Raw genomic sequence first — 21,172 nt, forward strand, 5'->3', positions numbered from 1 at the left:
ATAATCTGAGTGCCAACAAATAATATTGACAGAAACGATGAAACACCAAGTCAATCTTTGCAAATCTCTTCAACTAACATCTCAGAATGGCAATCACATAAAGGATGACTATAACACAGTATATCAGACAACTCTTTGATACTTCCTTGCTCTTTAATGATGTCCATTAACTCCTACAGATCAATAACTGCACAGAGTAGACAACGACCTGAGACTGAGAGAATACAAAATCAAATTGAGATGGTAAAAGACACAACCAACACAATGGGGGATGCCGTGCTAATCAGAGCATAACACAAATGTTAACAAGCATTTACAATGCAATAGGTCTCCCAGCATTAAAGTTTGAGTTACTGGCATTGTAAATGACAATGCTTTGCATGAATTTTTTTTTTAATTTGCAATTGGTATATAAACATTGTTTGTGAATGGTTAGCTGTTGCTTATGCTAAGCAAAGTTGCCAGTAATATAGAGTACTAGTCTTGCTTGTTATAAGCATGCTGATTTAAAATGCTCTCTGATACCTGCGGGTAAAGTTTGCGGTACATAAAAGTGAAAACTAATAAATAAATTAAAAAAGCCTACCTGTACCACGTCCGTTCTTATTCTGCGATGCCACATATCTTTGGGTCCCTGTACTTATTAACTGCATCCGGCTGTGGGAAACCTCCATGGCAGGAACAACGTGTTGCGGGGCAGACACGGGCAATGTAGCCACTGTCCTGTGGCTGCACCGCCGGGTAACAGTGTAGGGGTAGGAAGGCAGGCAGTTGGTAGTGCTGTGCCATAGCAGTGTAGTTCTCTGTGTATGCTGGGCATGGGGGTTGCTATTGGCTGACAAGAAGTGGTGAGGAGGTGCCGGTTCGGTATGCATGCTTCCTGATCTTGGGCAGGCGACAGGTAAAACAAGTGATGCTGTAACGTTCAGTGATGCTGTGGTAGCGCATAGTGATGCTGTGGTGCCCCTGAGTGATGCTGTTGTGGTGTGGAGTGATGCTGTATGCTATGCTATGTTTTGCTATCCTATGTTTTGTTTTGGTATGCTATGCTATGTTTTGCTATCCTATGCTTGGATTTGTTATGCTATGCTATGCTGTGTTTTGTTATGCTATGATATGTTTAGTTATGCTATGATATGTTTTGCTATGCTATGCTTGATTATGCTATGATTTTTTTGTTATGCTATGCTTTGTTTTGAGTTTTATTATGCGATGCTTGGTTTTGCTATGCTATGTTTTGTTATGCTATGCTCTGTTTTGTTGTGTTTGGTATGCTATGTTTTGCTATGCTATTATAGGTTTTGTTTTGCTATGCTGTTTTGTTGTGTTTTAAGCTATGCTATGTTTTGATGTGTTTGCTATGTTTTGTTATGCTATGTGTTGTCGTGTTTTGCTCTCCTATGCTTTATTTTGATATGCTATGCTTTGTTGTGTTTTGTTATGCTATGCTATGTTTTGTTTTGCTATGCTATGCTTTGTTATGCTATGCTTTGTTATGCTATGCTATGTTTTGTTATGCTATGCTTTGTTATGCTATGTTTTGTTATGCTATGCTAAGCTTTGTAATGCTATGCTAAGCTTTGTAATGCTATGCTATGTTTTGTTATGCTATGCTATGTTTTGTTTTGCTATGCTTTGTTTTGTTATGCTATGCTATGTTTAGTTTTGCTATGCTTTATTTTGTTATGCTATGTTTTGTTGTGTTTTGTTATGCTATGTTTTGTTTTGTTTAGCTATGCTATGTTATGTTATGCTATGTTTTGTTATGTTATGCTATGTTTTATGTTATGTTATGCTGTTTTGTTATGTTATGCTTTGTTGTGTTTTGTTATGCTATGCTAGGTTTTGTTAAACTATGCTATGTTTTGCTATGCTTTGTGTTATGCTATGCTGTGTTTTGTTATGCTATGTTTTGTTGCGTTTTATTATGCTATGCTATGCTTTGTTGTGTTTTGCTATGCTATGTTTTGTTTTGCTATGTTTTGCTATCCTAGGTTTTGTTATGCTATGTTGTGTTTTGTTATGCTATGCTATGTTTTGTTATGCTATGCTGGTGAGGGGGTGTGAGGTTGAGGGGGTGTGAGGGTGAGGGGGTGTGAGGGTGAGGGGGTGTGAGGGTGAGGGTGTGTGTAAGGGTGAGGGGATGTGAAGGTGAGGGAGGGTGAGGGGGTGTGAGGGGGTGTGTGAGGGGTGCGAGGGTGTGTGAGGGTGAGGGGGTGTGTGAGGGTGAGGGGTGTGAGGGGAGGGTGTGGGGTTGTGAGGGTGTGGGGTGGTGTGGGGTTGTGAGGGTGAGGGTGACTGGGTGCGGGTGACAGGGTTGAGGGTGTGTGGGGGTGAGAGTGTGTGAGGGGTGTGTGGGGTGAGAGTGTGTGAGGGGGGTGTGAGGGTGAGGGGTTGTGAGGGGGGGTGTGAGTGAGGGTGAGAGGGTGTGTGAGGGTGTGAGGGTGAGAGGGTGTGTGAGGGGGTGGGTGAGGGTGTGAGGGGTTGTGAGGGCGAGAGGGTCTGTGAGGGTGAGTGAGGGTGGGTGAGGGTGTGTGAGGGTGTGTGAGGGTGAGGGGGTGTGAGGGTGAGGGGGTGTGAGGGGGTGAGGGGGTGTGAGGGTGAGGAGGTGCGAGGGTGAGGAGGTGTGAGGGTGAGGAGGTGTGAGGGTGAGTGAGGGTGTGTGAGGGTGTGTGAGGGTGGGTAAGGGGATGTGAGGGTGAGAGGGGGTGTGGGAGGGTGAGGGTGTGTGAGGGTGAGGGAGGAAGCGAGAGGCATAGATTAAATATGGCGCTATGGTAGGGAGGCGGAGGGGGACAGGGAGGTAAGAAAATGGACAGAGAGAGGGATGTCATTCATAGCACAATGTAACCGAGAACGTTGGAATTGCGTCACTTGCGACTGGTGCACACCTGGCTTGGGTCGGAAGGGTCACCGAAGTAGAGCCCACTGCCTCGGGCTGGGGGACGAGACGGGCGCAGCGCCTCTGGTAAGCTTTGTTGGTATGTGCTGAAGAGTAAGTTCAGACTGTGGGCGCTACTTGATGCACAACCCGAGCAATACAGTAGTCCCTCGGTTCTTAACCTTTTGACTTATGTTGTCCCCCCATCCCCTTCCCGAATCACTACTGTAAGCCAAAGAGAATAACATTTTGTGAGGCGCACACTGGGGGCGTTCCAGACTTAAACCCGTTGTGTTGCAAAACAGAGCAAACAGGAAAACAAATGATGTCAATAAAAAAAGGAATATTTATTTTATTCATGTATTTAGATAGCACTACGAAGGACATGGAAAAAGAAGCAAAAGTGAGCAAATCTTTTTTTCCTGAGTTCATATACTCAACGGTCAACGGACGCACCTAAAAGTATAATTTGTTTAATCTCACATTTATATGTTCAGAAGCCGATTGATTGTAAATGATGTGCCTAAAATGCCGATCCGTTCGTATATGCTAAAACTCTAACACTGCTCACGTCTCCCAAGGAAGAGGGCCGTCTTACCTTTTCGCAATTTCAGTTTTTATTCATCAGAAAAAAATCTTCATTTTTTGCACTGACCAAAAACGTATTGAATATATTTCAGTCTCCAAAGGAGTACCACCGGTTGGAACCATATGTTCTTTAATGCTTTTTACAGCTTGTTATTTACCATATGGCATACATCTGTGAATGCATTTGAGTTCTGAACACTAATTAAGGTAGTTGTCGGGTTTGTATCCCAACTTCACTTAAACATCTGTGTTTTTCAACCACTGAAGCCTTCGATCTCTCCTTTATTTACAACTATAAATTCACTCTCTTTCGATTTATCGAATTCAATGTGTAAGGGCGGCTGCCGTACCACGTGCAGAGTGCCGGATTCATAAATCGATCTAAGCGGACTAGGGGTTGCCCTGCCTCTACGATTTTTTTCTCCTTTTTCTTTACCATCCAATGTGAAAACAAGCCATTAGTCACTTGAACTGGTGTCCAGCGCAATATTTCCTTGGCTGCCTGAAGAATATCCTTGTTTGCGACAGTGTAATATGATCAAGGACAGAGGTCTCCCTCTTGAACCACGTAGTCGAGCTCAAGACCGGTGCCCCAATAATTGGTTAGCTTATTTCTTGTGTAAAGGGTCTTGAAGGTAGTAATCCTGTTTGAAATCCCATCCGGGAGGTCCAGGGTTTGGAACATGCTATTGAAACACTTCTACAAACCAGCGAAACCGAAAGCAGCCCGGGCTTAGAGTGAGATGCATGCGAGCTCCGAGCCCCGGCGCCAAAGCTTTGTGCGGCATCTGAAGTCCCGGGTCCCAGGAGGGGGCCCGGGTTAAGACCAGCGCTGCGGAGGGACCTCGAGACTGACGAGAGAGACAGGGACACGGAACATGCTGAAAGAGCCCGGTGAGTGGGGGAGGTGGGGGAGGTGGGGGGGATGTGTGTGTGCGTGCGCGTGCGTCTATCTGTCTGTGTGTGTGTTGTGTGGGCCTGCGTGTGTGCCTGCCTGCGTGTGCATGTGTTGTGAACAGCCTGCAGAAATCGGAGCGCGTGGGTAGTCCTTGAAAGCTGAAAGGACTGAAACGATTGCAACAGACTCGCTTTGCGACAGCAGGGGCTTCGCCTCAGCAATCGCAGGCGCGAGACCTAAAAAGGAGTCTCTCTCACACACCTCACCCATCACTAAGCATCACAGATAACACGATAATCGCAACTCTTTGGTCATCATGCATAATGTGGAAACACTATTCACATAGGCTGAAAGCAAAGAAAACATTTGTCAAACTACCTGGGGTAGCAAGTGTTAGAACAAATAGTATAGTGCGCTACAAACCACATTATTTACTTGTGTCTGAATTTGTAAAATGTTGAATGGCTGGAATGCAGGAACTCTACGGCGAGGCCTTAGTGTTGGACACCTGGTACTCAGCACCAGCTCTGCAAGTGGTGGGTGGCAGTCATCTAAGACACTGGTCAGCAGATAAGTGATGGCAGTCCAGAAGGGTTAGACTTTTGGATATGGAGACACTGGCCTCTTTTCTGGTGGCTGTCAAATCTGGCTCGCCAGAGTACCCTTGCCCGCTGGAGCTGTTTAAAGCAGACTTCCCAGTTATGAGGGTGGGCTTCTGTCTCTTCTAAATGCTTCTCTGGTGATCGGTAAAGTTTGTTTAAAGCAGACTTCCCAGTTATGGGGGAGTGAGCTTCTGTCTCTTCTAAACGCTTCTTTGGTGATTGGTAAAGTTCCATCAATGTTTAAGAGGGATATGGTAATCCTTCTTATGAAGAACGTGGGGATGGACCCAAAAATCTTAAAGAACTATCGCCCTGTATTCCTGCTGCCATTTGCGAGTAGGATTCTGGAGTGGCATGTATCTAAGATTCTCACAAAATTTTGGGATGATCAGCAACTGCTTCACCCTCGCCAATCAGGCTTTCGGGCCCATCATAATCCAGAGTTGGTGATGCTCTTTGTACTGGACGAACTTAGGGTGGCCGCAGATAAGAATAGGTCTTCTGCGCCGAGTTTGTTAGAACATACAGCCGTGTTTAATGCAGTTATCATCAATTCCTATTGCACCAGTTTCTGGCTTACAGGATTAAAGAGTCTACCCTTCTGTAGGTTTCAAAGGTTCTTGAATGACCACTCACAGAGGGTGCAAATTGGCAGTGATGTCTCTATGGCAAGTGCGTTAACCTGCAGGGTCCTTCAGGGATCCGCTTTATCTCTCCATTGCTGTTCAACATCTATATAGAGTGCTTGATTACAGCAATGGCACAGCTGGACTGTCGACGGTTTAACTATGCCGATGATTTTCGGCTCATTTTGAGGATTGAGAGTTCTATGCAGTCACAGATGAACATTCAAAATATCTTGCAGTTAGTTTACTGTGAACTGAATGCCAGCCAACTCTCTGAAGATCAATCCAGGCAAGACTGAAGCGCTGGCAATCACCATGAAAGTGAGCCTCTGTATTGGACAGGTTTTGGCCACTAGAGTCAAGTCCACCCATCCCAAATCCCTCCCCTCCTTCCCCCAGTGTACCCTACCAGTCTTTACATTAAACTAGACAGTAGTCTGTCAATGTCTAAGCAAGTGGCCACAGTACATGGGAGTGGCACAGGTCTCTTGAGACAACTCCAGAAAATGGTTCCTATTCTTTCATTTTCAACTATGCAGACCGGGCTGGCGGCAAGGATATTGTCATGGCTTGGTTATGGGAATGCCTTGTATATTGGCCTTCTCAATAAGCTGTTGGGCAAGCTCCAGGTGACAATGAATGATGCAGCAAGATTGCTGCTTAAACTACAGAGATGGACGCATGCCACACCACTGTTGCAACAACGTCACTGGTTGCCAGTCAAACAGAGGGCCATGCTCAAGGGCTTGTGTATTGCGCACGAGACACTGTATGGTACTGTGCCAGTTTACATTAAGGAAAGACTGAGGCATTATGCGCCTGGGCCCTGCCTATGTTCCTACTAGGGGATTTGTAGACCTGTCCATGCTGTAGTAAAGCAACCTTGGGCAGCCGGACTTTTTCAGTCTTGATACCTCGGATTTGGAATGGATTGCCGGAAAGGCTGAGGAAAGAGACCACCCTACTTCCCTTTCAAAAAAAGTCTGAAAACTCTTCTCCTTAAACAAGCTTAGCAGTAACATGTTATTCCAGCCCTAAGGTAAGAGTCAAGAGGCCAATGGTACTTGCGTGCTATATAAATGTTATTAACATAACTTAACACTGTGTACACCTAGGTATCACATAAGTAGGCAATGGAATTTAAAACAGGAGATCCAATCAACTGGCTTGTAGCAACGGGTGTACCTCAGGCCTTTTAGAACATTTAGAAAATGTAATTTAGGGCTTCGCTCAGAGACAGGTGTGTCATTCTGGAGCAGCGGTTTTCAATTTTTTCTGTAATAAGGCTACGTATGGTTAATAAAAAATCATCCTGAGCTACTGATATTAGTGGTATAACAATGACCATATAAGACAAGATTACATCAGTGTTGTTGCCATATGCAAGATCATGAGCAGTTGATCACCTCAGTCTCCGTGTGGTTGCCAGCAGTATTGTACAAAAGGCTTTGTCAAAGTGGAATGACTCTACTTGGCTAATGCATAACAACCATAGCTGCAATGCCACCGACACCAAGGTAGTAGTAATAGTAATAATTCTCCCCAACACTGTATGATTTATCACTCACGTATGAACTTGGGACTATATTTGGGATTTCCATCCATTTTTCTCCAAACAAAAGCTTATGATTTCTGAAAATACACACCATTTTTTTGTCTTGAATACACACTTCACAATGTTGGCATAAAACAAGGGGATAGACCTTCTTTGGGCAACTCCTGCAACCCTCCGACCCTTTTATCCAAGGTCAACCAAAGTGACTTGCAACAGCTTTTGGTGTGGGGTCCAACTCACTGGCACAGCTTGGTTTTGAGTGCCTTGAGGGGGCTTCTCTGGATATGGTAGCTAAGCTAAAGGTGGCCCTGAAGCCACCTCTGCCTTGTGCATAGTTTTAATGGCACAGCTAATACACTGCAAGTTAGATGCTCTTAACCGGCGACCCTCTTTAGCGTTTCTAAATTCTGGTGCCACTTCTCAGCAGGCAGAGATCGGTGTTAGATCAGTTACTGTACACAGGCAAATTACATCACGCAGTTGTAATCTCTCAGAATTTTCTGTTATGTGAAATTCTACAAATTACACTATTAAGTGGACGGGACGGGAACAACATAAAGGAAATGAACGCGAGTGGCTACTTGTTCGCAGTGTTTGTGTTTTTTTTGTTGCTATTTGCGATCACAAAATGCATCTTTGTGCCCAAAACGGAAGCATGGATGCATTCTGCGCTAAAATATAGCACCAAATGCAGTTTCTGCATTTCACATTTATGAGAAATGTTGGTTAGAACGCAAAACCAAATTACTCAATTTTCACACATCCCTCCCAGTTACATGTTGAGAAGCAAAGGCAATCACCTGTGGTGTATTTGAATAATGGCATCACCAGAGCTTGTCATGGTGCACACTTTGTGACTATTTAATTGAGCACTTTTCTCTTTACAACAAAGTGAAAAAGAGCTTTCACATTATTACTATAATCAATTTATAACAATAAAAATAACCGGCTAGCGGTATGAAATAATTTGTGAAGCAAGAATTTAGATGGGATTATTTTAGATCGGATACATTTTGGAGTTTAAATGGATACCAAACAAGCATTTGTTTCGCCTTTGGAAAAGTTTGAGCTATTGGCATTGTAAATGGCAAAATTTGTATTTATGTGTTGGTTTTGAAAACAGATAAATAAATGGCATTGTCATTTACATTGCCATTAGCTTAATCTCTCCTTACAAGATGTATGTGCACTGTGGGGTTTCCAGGGCTGAGGCCCGCGAGCCCAGACACTCATTAAAACCCACAAGGCGTTTTCATGCAAATCAGGAGGCCTCGACCACAGAACAGAGCTATCATTTCAGGGCCCGTTTTTAGGAGGCCGGCGTCACCCCACCCCGCTGACTATCTTAAGCTTGCAAAAAATAAAAGCGAAATCATAGATTTGAGACCCCCCTTCTGCTTCAGGAACAAAACCTTAGTCTTTTCCACTGAAAGGGGGAGGTTTTGTGTGTTGCAACCGTCAGAGCCGTTTGTCAAGTAGGGCCCTTCAAGGAGGCACAGGCCCGTGTGGCAGTGAGAGAGGGAGAAAGAGAGGAATAAAGTAGGAGGCAAAGAAAAGCACGAGAGGGGAGGCAGGAGAGAGAAGAGAACAGAATGACTGCAGGCAAACAAAGAGGAAAAAGAAGGAGTGGGAGAGAAAAAGGCAATAAAGAGAAGGCAAGGACGAAGTAAAATAACCAAAGAGGGTGAGAAAGGAAAAGCGGGCAGATTGCAATTGTAGAGACAGAGGGCAGAGAAGTGAGAGTCTCTATCTTGCTGTCTGCTCTGGTCATCTACATATAATTGGTAATATTAGTCATACGTCCCAATAATCTCCCCAACATAAGGTAAGTTAAGGCAGCGTAACACGCTGTTACCGTGATTCTATGTAGTAGCGTCCTGAAAACACACCACCTCTGGTCCACGCAAGATCACCTCTGGATCTGTACCACTGCCAATGGGAAAGGATTCACCAAACGGGAGACAGCTCCGGTCCGTGAATCAAGGAGGTAAAAACACCAGGCTGTGTCCAGCCGGACGACGGAGCAAAGCCCGGCCGCCGGGCGGAGCACAAGGGCGGGGGAAGAGTGGCTGGCTGTGCCCGGCCGGACGGCGGAGCAAAACCCAGCCGCCGGGCGGAGCACAAGGGCGGGGGAAGAGTACAGGAAAGGCTAATAACCTCGGAAACACAGATTCCGAAAAAAGAACGATGGATTGTATTTTTTGCTGTACTTTTTCAGCACCCAGGCTGGAGTGATCTTGGTGATCTGCTGCCATAGCCTTTCCCTATTCTGGCATTAGCAAGAAGACTAAGTTGGATCACAGAGCTCCAGAAGGGACCGTTAAAACAAAGGGTTTGAGTACTAAGGCCCTTGGTTTATAGTAGGCACTGTGACTGACAGACCTAATAACTGAACTCACTGCTGATCATCTGGCCAGTGCAATTCTCTCCCGGCATTGGATACATGGTCCCTCCTCTTTAGATGGTAGATTAAGCGCACCAATGCATTCTGGGTAAGTTTCAATTTAGCTCTGTAAGTGTTAGACCTGCACACTTGCAATGTTTAGTTAATCTTACATTTTTTATAGTAATCCCTTCAAGGAGCTACCCTGATGAGGGTTGTGCCCACAACCCAATGTGATAAACTGCCCTGTATAGACCTAGACGCAACTAAGTCTGCAGGGTGCTCCACCTATGAAGTCCCTAAGGTTTCTAATAAAGTATATCCTTTTTGTAACACATTGTCAATCCCTTGAGTAAACAAAATAGTCAAATGTTTCATTCATGAAAGTTTTAGTGCACCTTTGACATAAATCTGTTTATACTATCATCAAACAGGTTGCATGAAAATATCAAAACATATACTAACATTCAAAAACTATCAATTATCCATAGAGTCTTTTAGTTTTTTAAAAAGAACTTAACGAAAGAAAAAACCCAATGCATTTCGGGTTCATTGGAACCATTCGTCAAGGGTACTAAATGATAATATAATTTTATAATTTTCCTGGTTCTTCTGGTAATTTTCTTGCCAGTTCCGTACTCGGGCACTACAAAGTAAATGTATTTATGTTAGGCATAACCCATTTTGGATATACATCAATCTCAAATAGGATTAGCACACAGGGAAAAAACTAATAGATAGAGGCAAAGAAACTCATGGAAAGGAAAATAATGTGGAATAGAATTCATCATACTGCACGAGCCCGACCGACAATCCAAGGTAAACACTTTAAAATGTAACCATTTAGTGATGTTTTCTCACCCCAAGCGTGTGCATACTGGTAGTGCAAACTCATGGTTCCATTCAAGCCCCTACCTGTACAAAATCAAAACACCCTCGCTTGAAAAGAGTCTCACTGTCTCCTCTTGCCCTCGGAGTATTATTCAGAAACACGTCTTTACTGTAACAAAAAACGGTACCATTTAGCTAAATTTCACCCATTATACTAGTCAGGAGATTTCAGTTACTCTTGCTCAAAAACACTCTTTCCGAAACTGACTTACCAGCTCCTTCCTGTAATCACAAAATCCACTCCTCTTCGTGGATCCCCCTCTCTGCCATTCACAGGTCTATGAGAAACAAACGCAACCCTCTCATACTTGCTCTCTGAATAATTTCCGTGTGAACAGTGCAGAGTAACCTTCGCTTACCCTGTCTCTTTTCCGCTTTCTATCGTAACCAGACAGCTGTTCTCTGCGCCGGGTTAACTTGAATGCCAGACTCTATGAAAAGCAGAGGTAACTCTCTCAGACTAACATTCATGACATTATGTCCGTATGTGCGCTTTGGTACAGATCAACCTTCGCTTACCCAATCTCTGTCCCGCTCGCCTCCGTAATGAAAATAGCCGTGCCCTGCGCTGGTTACACTTTAACCCCAAAGATGTCTCTACAATAAATGAACGATGTCACTCATTGCCATCAGGCTTCCGCGATTAACACATTTTAACTCCTCCTGTTACTTAAAAACGCCATCAAGCCTACCTCGCTCAGCCCGCGTTCGCTGCCCTCTGGCCTCCCAAGTCTTTCCAGTGTCAACATCCGGTCCTGCCATGCCGTGCTCATTTAAAGCTCCACTTCAACACCACCGCAACTTTATTTAAAAGTCGCGATGCAAACGCTTCTTTCTCCACATTAACCCCTATTGCGTATGCATAGTGTAACAAGCACTCACCTGGGGAACAACGGAGGCCCAGCACGGAGCGGGCATTTCGGCAACCCCGCCCACGGCCGCGGTAATGTGCGCTCGGAAAAACATGAAGCACACGGACAGGGGGGGGCGGGAATGGACAGGAGGTGGGGGGGGGCGGGAACGGACAGGGGGGGCGGGAACGGACAGCGGGAGGGGGGGTCGGGAAGGCTTCCTCCGTTGGCGGTCGGCCGCGGAATGGCCCTAAAAACCTGGTCAACAAAAAAAAATAAACCCCGCGCACGGCCGCGATGACGTCATCGCAGAGGCGGAGAGAGAAAAAATCACGGGAACGCCCACGAATCTGGTCCGGCCATGACGGACAGATCTCTGTTCCAATGGCTAGCCTCCATTTATGGAGCTAGCCAATGGAACAGAGGGCGGATTCAAGTGTCCCTTACTAAAAACTAAAGATTTCTCTGGGGGCGGAGCTAAAGCTCCGTGCCCCAGGCGAAACCTAAAAAGGAGGGGCGGCATTTAATCACTATTACGTGGGCTGTCATATGAGAACATTGATGATCTACATTACAATATGCTTCACACAAGATACCAGCGCAAGCATAACACTGTGTTGTGGGAGCAGAACAAGCACATATACAACCTTCTATTAGCAGAGTCGGGCCCATCAATGTATTACGGAACGAAAACTGAACACACAGGACCAACAACTGTCACAAAAAGAAAATACACCATAGAGGTAATTTGCCAGTCATCACCATCAGCTTCTTCCCCTATCAACAATCCTAACCCTTCATCATAAACCACAGCAATGTTTCCTATCTTCATTGCTTGTTTATGTGCTTCTCTTCATGCATCCCCACCCAGACACTGCCAAAGGCTTTCTAGACGTCCCCCTACAAAGAGCTTGCTATCTGCAACCCAAAGATGTTACCAGTCCCGAAAAAGACTACAGAGAAGAAATCACACCACCCCAAAACAGTGTTGACACAGATCTAGTCTAAGCATACCCCAGAAAATCCCTGACCCAGTAGACCAGACATTTGAGAAAAGATGACCTTTAAGCATGAACTACAAAACTTGCATAAAAGCAGTTTTCAAAGGAATGCTGTGCAAAACTGCTATATTTATACCTGTCAGTACATTTCCTGATATTGCACACATACTATCCCTCACATTACACTATCATACCTGCAATATCTTCATTAATATCCGTTTTGTAGCACAAGCCATGCTACAAAAATGAATTGTTCTTTATACTACAATATTAAATGATCTTGGGATCCCAGAGAAACCATGAATTCTCCCCCACCTCTTAACTATTTGCCTTCCAGACCACTTTTCATACAATGCCTTTATTTACGTCTCAAATGAGAGCGTGGTAACCATTATTTGTAAAATATCAACAGATCTCCTCTTCTGTCCTCTCAATCTCATCACATCCTTACATCCCGCACTAGCTTTCATCCAACGTTACTACCCTCTCCCTGCCTCACGTCCCCATTTGGTGTGTGCTCTTTAAGTCAAAGGTTTTACTCCTAATGTCCCTCTCCCTCCTTCCCCAACAAACATGTTCCTCCTGTTAAACTATTTATTTTTGTTCCTTGGGCCCATTTTCTCCCTCTCTCTAAAGTTAAAGGTTCCACCTGTTCGTTTCTGCATCTGACGGGCCCTACTATCCTCTCGGGATAACCACCATATTTTTCAGTACTAGAATGTAGATGTTTGACCGCTATCTTTCTTTGAACCATGGCAATAAATACATGAGCATTACAGAGAATGGTGAGTGGATATGTGAAAAAAAATTGTATCTGAAAAGTTAAATACCGAACATATGGTTTTCCAATGATCCAAAATAAAGTGGCAAAACAACATCAGGACCCCCTTTCTTTCTCCTATGCCAACCCATTTCAATGACCTGCTCACGCTTCGCAATCTGATCCTTTGGTAACACCCAAGCCACAGCTAACTCCCACATATCAATTTCCACCCTAGTCTACCTCCCCCTCAAACATTACCATCTCGCCCAGCATTCAAACAAATTTCCCAACTATATAACATACTACAATGCATTAGCCACACATTATAGCCTCCTCCTACTTCATGTGCAATGATTCACTGCAGGAATTAACAAAAAAAGCAGCCGGAGAATGTTTTGGCTGCTTGCTTTGTCGCTGTGTGCCCCATGATATTTACTTAGGTCTTCTTATTAAAGGCTGCCGGCCTGGGCTCATTCACAATGATAAAATGAGCATTAGTCTGAAGTGTGATGGACAAATTGTTTCCGCAGCGATGAGAGACTTATAAGACTATTTGCAATGCAATAGGTCTCGCGTTTGAGCTATTGGCATTGTAAATGACACTGCCTTTTATTTACAGGTTGTTTTTTAAAACAGATAAATAAAAGGCACTGTCACAATGCCAATAGCTTAAACTCTCGCAAATGCAAGACCAATTGCATTGCAAATGCTGGTTATTCTTGCCCTAGAAATCAATTATTGAGTCTGTCCTTACTTGAGTGACTGCATTTTGTTATGTTGTGGGGTGCCTTTTCTTGGGGATACATTTCCTCATAAAATTGAGGGTTAATTCTATAACTGATTCATCAACCTATGGGTGTACAGTTGGAATCATATTTTGGGGTGTACATTTTTAGGGGTTCCCCCGCCCATACACTTTCCAAAGTTTATTTGCTGTGCCACAAATATCCACTGGATTTGGTCTGGATTTTTAGTACTTACAAAGGCACGTGGGCAGAAAGCAGTAAAAGTGCACTGACTTAACGGTGAAGAGGACATGCGTGTGACTGTGCGAAAACACTTTAGAAATGCCGCCGCCTGCCAGCAAACAGAGCCCGGTTTGGTCTCTAGATGACACGTCTAAGTAGCAATGAATGGCGCCCTACCACAGAAGCCATTTGCAATTCCGGGGCAAGTGGAGACGGCAGGGAGGGACTCTCTTGTATCTGATGAAAGGGGAACTGAAGCACAACATTCTCGGGATACAGCTTGGTGTCGTCACCATTAACAAGATAGCAACGTTGGTTTGCATGCTCCTCCCAGCCCTTCTAGTTTGAAGCAGTTTTATATAGTGCTAACTCGACCCGAAGGGATTGGAGTACTCTTTTTCTGAAGATTTATATAGCGAACTCGATCGTAAGGTATTGGCTCACTTTACATGAGCGCCACTTACGTTACACAAGGACACATTAATTTTTTGGTAGGCACTGGGAGATTAAGTGAATTGCCCCAAATCTCAGGAAGCTGAGCCGACGCCGAGGCTCCAACCTGGTTCCACAGCTCCAAAGTCGGCAGCTCTGGCCACAACCTCTCACTTTACACGAGTACCATTTATATTACACAAGAACAATTCATTTTTTACTTGTATCTTCCTCAATATGCCCGTCAGATGCGCTCTGCCATGATGCAAAGAAAAAAAATAGGCTTAGTAAATAAAATTAAAAGCTTAGGCTCAGTAAAGGAAATGTAAAAGTTTATCACTTTGCTGTACATTTCACATTACCAGTTACAAGGAATTGACTATATATGAGAAAGAACAGAAGACATGTGTTACTCACATAAAAACACCAACTGTAACCAATAACCAGTTCAAACAAGGACACAGATCTCATAATATAACATATTCTGGTCTGAACTAGAAGGTCCTACAAATAGAGTAGTGTGTTGACCAGTTAAGAATGGTTTAAGGAAATCTGGGTGAAAATGAAAGAAATGTGGCTATAAAACTACCTGGGCGGATAGCTTTCTATTTACATTTCACATATTTATACTGTGAACAACAGGTAAAAAAATATTGTTTTTGGTTCTAGGTCTTTCACCAGACTGCTTGTCTTTCAATTTCTTCAACGACAAAAACAAAAAAAACACATCCAGGCAACTAGAACCAGAATAAGTCACTTGCAACTTGTCAACATACTGCAAATAGTGGGTGGAAGTAAATTGCAAACAGCTGGGGGGTCTTTCTTAAAAGTACCTGGGGAAGGTGGTGGGGTAAACAACGTATCGAGCTGTCAGGATGGCTCAACGTGAAGACTCACCGCTCATAAACGTGCTGCCTATGGAGTCAAGAGTTTGAATCCTACCCCTCTACAAGTCAGATTCATCCTTCTGATGCTGCCAAATCTAAGTACAAAAAAACTTTTACAGCCCTCAGAAACGGTAGAGGTGCTGCATGTTGGCTCTATATCTAACCGGATTATGCTGTATCGCTGGCTGAGGTACACTCCTTGGCTGTATAATGTGCTACAGACATGCCCAGTCATTATGGCGTGCAGTGTGAGGAAGAAGCGTGAGGGGATCTGTGGTGCATTAGAGATCAGCCAGCCAAGGTCTGACTCCTATTACTGTGCTGTCTCTCTGTGATGTTCCCCATCTACACCGGTGTGAGCTGTGTTATATACTACATGTCTGGGTACCATGGTGACAAGATACACGAAGTGCCAGGAAAATATTAGTACATGTGTACGGGCATTGGGCCTTTACTGTGCACACTTTTAACCCAGGTTTGTTTTAGGATGCCCTCCTTCCGATAGGAGGGGGGGCGCTATCCCTTTGAATAGGGTAGAGTTAAGTGCCTGTGACCGCGCTACTCCCGAGAAGGTCTGGCTGCCCAGTAATGGGAACGCACAGAGGATGGTGCCCTCGGGTAAGTGCACTCACTGCACGTGGGTGCCACAGACCCATAAAACGACAACTGGGCTCCCGGCTGAAGCCAGAGTTAAACTTATCTGAATTGCAGCTCACGCGGATTTGGGAAATCCTTTCACGCACTGTAGAACGTTTTGTGCACGGCCACTAAAATGCGTGCAAATTCCTACAGCGCGGTGTAAGAAAAAGAGAAGGGTGCTCTATCATTACACCGCAGTCTAGTAAGGGTTAAAAGACCACATTTCTTTAGTGTATTCCTTACCCAGGAAAGAAAGTGGAGCAACTGGCGATCCATAGCCATAGGAGAGGAAGTGAAAAGTGCAGCAAAGACGGGAGAAAGGAAGATAAGCATTTGCAATGCAATAGGTCTCGCATTTATGCGAGTTTAAGCTACTGGAATTGTAAATGACAATGCGTTTTGTTAATGTTTTAAAAACCAAAGCATAAATAAAAGGCATTGTCATTTACAATGCCAAGAGCCCAAACTCGTAAAATTCGAGACCCATTTCAAATGGTAGGCATCACGGACAATGGGAGGGGGGGGGCCTGACAACGGGGGAGAGGGCGGGGTAAAGAAGGCACAACAACGGGAGGGAGAGCGAGTAAAGAAGGCACAAGGACAACTGGAGGGGGGGCAGAGTTGTAAAGAAGGCTCCAAAGCACTTTGTGCCAGCAGTAAGAACAAGCATTGGCATAACCAATAGGTCTCGCTTTTGGGACCGTATAAGTGTTTAGCCATGCAACAGTTAATGTTGTTGCAGTAAGGATATTGTGCTGCATAACTAAATACTTAAAAGGTCCCAAAGGTGAGACCTATTGGCTATGCCAACTTATTAATAGCTGGCACCGATTAATATCCTCTATCATGTCATTAGCCGTAACACAAAATGCTCTCTATCCAAACCTGTTCAGGAATCTAGTAAGTATTTTGAATAGACGTCTAATGCTTGAAGCCCAGGTTTCTACTGTTACAAAAACTGTACCCTACTGTTTGTACTTATTATCCAAGTATATAAATGTCCCACACACATGGTGTTTTTGTCGCAGCTGGGTGCAAACGGAAACATTTATAATACAAAAAACACACATGAACGAATATACTAGGGAACGTTTGTCAAATTTTACCGAACATTCTGTTTTTATCTGAAGCCTAACCAAAGGCCAGGAATGCAAATAGCAGATATGAAATACCAGGGAGTTCCATAGTTCAAGTCCAAGGACATCAGTCTGATATCCCTGCAACAGGAACAAATAGCAAGAGAGCACCAAAAGCAGATGTTCAGCTGACTCGCTTGTCCACTCTGCCTCAGCTTTGACATCTGAGTATTGTCTTACAAACCTTGGACTAAGAATGCATGAATAAATGAACACCAATCTGGCTTTAACCCCTTCCATGCTGATGACGAACCCCAGCCGTCACGCTCCAAGGTGCTCGTGTGCTGATGATGGCTGGGGTTCGTCACGGCCCCGCCCTGTTCTTTTGTTTACCGCACAGCGGCGGAATCGGCCCAGCATGGAAGGGGTTAAGTAGAATATCAGCACAGGCGATTATTAAACATTGACAGTCAAATCTAAAAAAAAGTACTATTAATTAAAATAATTACAATTTAAAATGTAGTTTAAAAGGCCATGCTGATGAAACAATTGATTTGACATATCTATTTAGTATGCGATGGCGGAGCAAAACAGTCGAGCGGTGTAGATCTATGCTGTACGTAAGATTAGATCCTTAAACATTCGGTGGGATTCCCACAGGAGCCCTGGGAACGGGAGGCACCCCACCCGCAGGAGAGACATCACCCAAACAACCCTACAGCGGACAGCACAGCATTAGGATGATTACCACCACTAACAAACAAATTGAACAGCTACTTTTACGGACCGTCCATGAATTTAGCATCTGTCGTCCGAATCGATTTTGATCTTTTAACGGACATCATGTGCTCGAAATTTGGGCACTTCTGGGTTGCATAATAACCAATAATACAGTCGCGCATATTCCGAGAGCCGACTGGGAGGTACTGGTATAAAACATGACCTATGATTGGAGCGTTCAAAACACCTCAGCCAATCCTAAGTGCGACACGCAAATCTGGTAGTGACAGCCAGGTTTTCACAGGCAGAACTGGTCGGGTTATGGTGCTGTCCCCATGTCTGTGTTACGTCGTAGAACACCAGCCGCCGGTCTGAATGGTTGGGACAAGCACGGTAGCGAGGCTGTCTCCATTTGAAAAGCGCTCGCGAGACGCGCTCTGTGGTGGAAGAGGGGCGTGCGTTGAGGCATGGGAGAGCGACAGGAATGCCAGATGGCGGCTGCACGAGTGAGAGGGGTGAAAAGCATGCACGAGATTGGCTCTGTGGTGGGGGAGGCACGTACGCTGAAGCATGGGAGAGCGAGAGGAATGCCAGATGGCTGTATGCGCGCGTAGGCAACCGCACACTGGTGGCGGGCAAAAGACTTTGGAATGCTAAAAACCTGCTTACTAAATGTCTCGCAGCGCATGTGCTGGCTCAGGCGAGACCTAAAAACTGGATAAAGAATATAGTGCTCACAGTCTAAATAACACGTACAGTGTAACAACCAAAGTAAAGGAGCCACATGCCATGGGAGGTGACAAATGAAGAAGAGGCGGTACTAAGGAGGACAAAGAAGTCTATTTACTAATCAGAAACCAGCATTTAAGGCGGACAATGACACAAGCCAATGGCAAATATGGGCGGAGAGTGGACGGAGCTTCTATACCCTACTCCCAGATCGCCAGAGCAGCGCATGCGCACTGGCTCAGGCTGGACGTAAAAACTGCTTTGGAAGTCCCAGCCTCTCTGGGACATGGCACGTGGCTCCGGCAGCAGCGTCAGTCACTCACAGTGACAGAAAGTGTTAAAAGGTAATAAAAAGCGCCGCCAGGCAGTCTCATCAATCTTAAGGAGCCTTCTGTTGTTGTTTGGCCAATTGTGGTCTTTAGTCCTGGTGGCAGCTCCAGTCTCTAGAATAGAATTAAGTCTTTAACCTAACCCTGCAGCCCATGCACGTGGTGCAGTGCCCGCACCCCCTCAGTGGTGTGCATGTGTGGGCAGCGTGAGGGACGCAGGGGAAACGGAGCAATACTATGGCTCTCTCTGAATCCTCCAGGCCCTGGACATAATTATTTCATTTGGATATGGCATGTTTGTGGGTGGGGGGGGGCAACTCTCCTGGCTGTGGGTCAGCTCAGGACATCACCCTCTTTTGCGATGGAAACTACACAAGCAGTCCTGGCCAGCCCTAAGCACTGTAGTGTATGACCAACAGCTACTGGATGTCCAAGGAAGCTGCTTTCGGTACCCTTGTAATCATCACTAGCAGGTACAATTAGCACTGTCATGTTGCAGCCCATTGACCTCCATGCCCAGCCGCTGCTGAAGAACATGCTCAGCATGAACAGCCGGGCAGACAAATGGAACGCACTTCTGGGCACAGCCAGGTGAGTCCAGCACAGACTGTTTAGAAAAATATAATCTGCTTTTCATCTTTTTATTGACATCTGGGAAAACATTATTCCCTAAAACTTTCTGTCAATTGTATATTATGGATCCATGATACCTGTGAACCTAAGCCTATATATATTCACAGGCCCAAAATCATCAGGGCATCACAGCCAAATATAACCCAGCTGTTTGTTTTTTCGAAACAGTTTCTGTTTTCATGAATGTCAAAAGGACAAACTTTTTTTAGAAAAGCAGCATGAAAATAAGAAGGCACAACTTCTCCTCTAATAAAAATCCCAATTCGAACCATAACAGTTTACATTTAATGACTGCTCTCATTTACGATGTGACGTTACAGACAGTGCTTTTGAACTGGAGAACCAGCTTTGAGTCCCAAAGTCGGTTCGACATTCTGTGATTCTGGGCAAATCATCTAATCTCCCAGTACCTAAAAAATGAATGTTACCTCGTCTAATGAAACTGGGGCTCATGTGAAGCAATCAAATACTTCGGGTCATGTTGACACCATATAAAACAGCAAAAAGTATTTGTCATATCTTGAAGTGACAGCGGGTTAGTAACCAGGGGTTTTGCACCAGGTTTAAGGTCTTCTGATCTCTTCTCATTGTTAAAAAGGGCAACATTTCTAATATTTATCTCGGTCTATGGACTTAATTGCTTGGTTTTATTTGCAAGAAATGTCATTCTGAGTGTCACACATTTGCAAGCAGAATGTCACCGACAGGTGCACTGAAACCATGGAAATGTCACACATAAACAATCTGTAAACTCTGCAGCTATGCTCACATCCTATTTGGTACAGTCGGGTCCCAGAGTGACCCTCCATTTCGGGTGCTTTGCACAGTTTAAAGATCTTCCAAGAGTTACTCGTTGCTCAAATGAATGCAATTTCTGATATTTAGTTGTCCCTCATTGCTCGAGAGAAAGTGTTACTAATAGATGTTGAATGTCACTCATATTTGCACGGAAATTATGAACATGTCACATAGAGAAATCTAAAACCTTGACAACTATGCCCTATACAGGCCTCCGGTTTAGAGCCCACCTCATGCTACACCTCATGCCCCTCCCATTTAGCTCCTACTTCGGCCCCGCCCATCACAACCTCCTTGAAGCTCCTCCTTCACCCCCTACAACTATCCCCTTTTTGCCCGTAAAGCGTGCCCCATGTACATTTTCTTAGACCCCTCTTTTTATAGCATACAGAGCCCCAGAATCCCTTTAGACCCTCCCTCTGCCGTCACTGTAAAGGCCCTCCCCCGTCACCCCCTAATGTCCCTCCCCTCTCGTCTCCTCACTGGGACGTGATCGCTGTGGACTGATCTCCAGCTCTATCCGTCCTCGCCGAGCCTCCCGGTTCTCCTGCTTCAGCTTGGCCTCCAATCGGGAGAGTTTCTGTTCCAAAGAGGAGGCCGCCATCTTCCGCCGCGCACTAATAATAAACAAACAGCGCATTGCGCATGCGCGAACGCTCCAGCTCCGGCCGGACAAGCCTCCTACGCATGCGAAACTTGCCATTCCGGTAGCAAGCGACTGCGCCTGCGCGGACGAGTCTGTCCTAGGTCGTGCAGTGTGCGCCTCTCTGAGTCCAGTAAATGTATGTGTCGCTCTACGTTCTGTTTAATTAGGACAATGGTGGCTGTTGACCTTTGCCTGGCATAGTAATAGTGTGGCCTGGGAGCAACGTGAGCGTTCTCAAAACAAAAGTTCTTTCCTGACGCCTCTTTGTACAGTCAA

General features: G+C 44.9%; 1 protein-coding gene across 2 annotated transcripts in view; it reads right to left on the reverse strand.

The window, feature by feature from the left end:
* Positions 1–20,890, reverse strand: part of MAP2K7 (mitogen-activated protein kinase kinase 7) — a 266,930-nt gene extending 246,040 nt beyond the window's left edge. Inside the window, exon 1 of one of the 2 annotated variants that reach the window (XM_078681283.1) lies at positions 20,734–20,890. In XM_078681283.1, the coding sequence (XP_078537409.1) occupies positions 20,734–20,890 (157 nt within the window). The remainder of the gene's footprint in view (positions 1–20,733) is intronic. The other variant, XM_078681292.1, reaches the window with a different exon arrangement.
* Positions 20,891–21,172: the final 282 nt, after the last annotated feature.

The sequence above is a fragment of the Lissotriton helveticus genome, chromosome 1_1 (assembly GCF_964261635.1).
Source record: "Lissotriton helveticus chromosome 1_1, aLisHel1.1, whole genome shotgun sequence".
Taxonomy (NCBI): domain Eukaryota; kingdom Metazoa; phylum Chordata; class Amphibia; order Caudata; family Salamandridae; genus Lissotriton; species Lissotriton helveticus.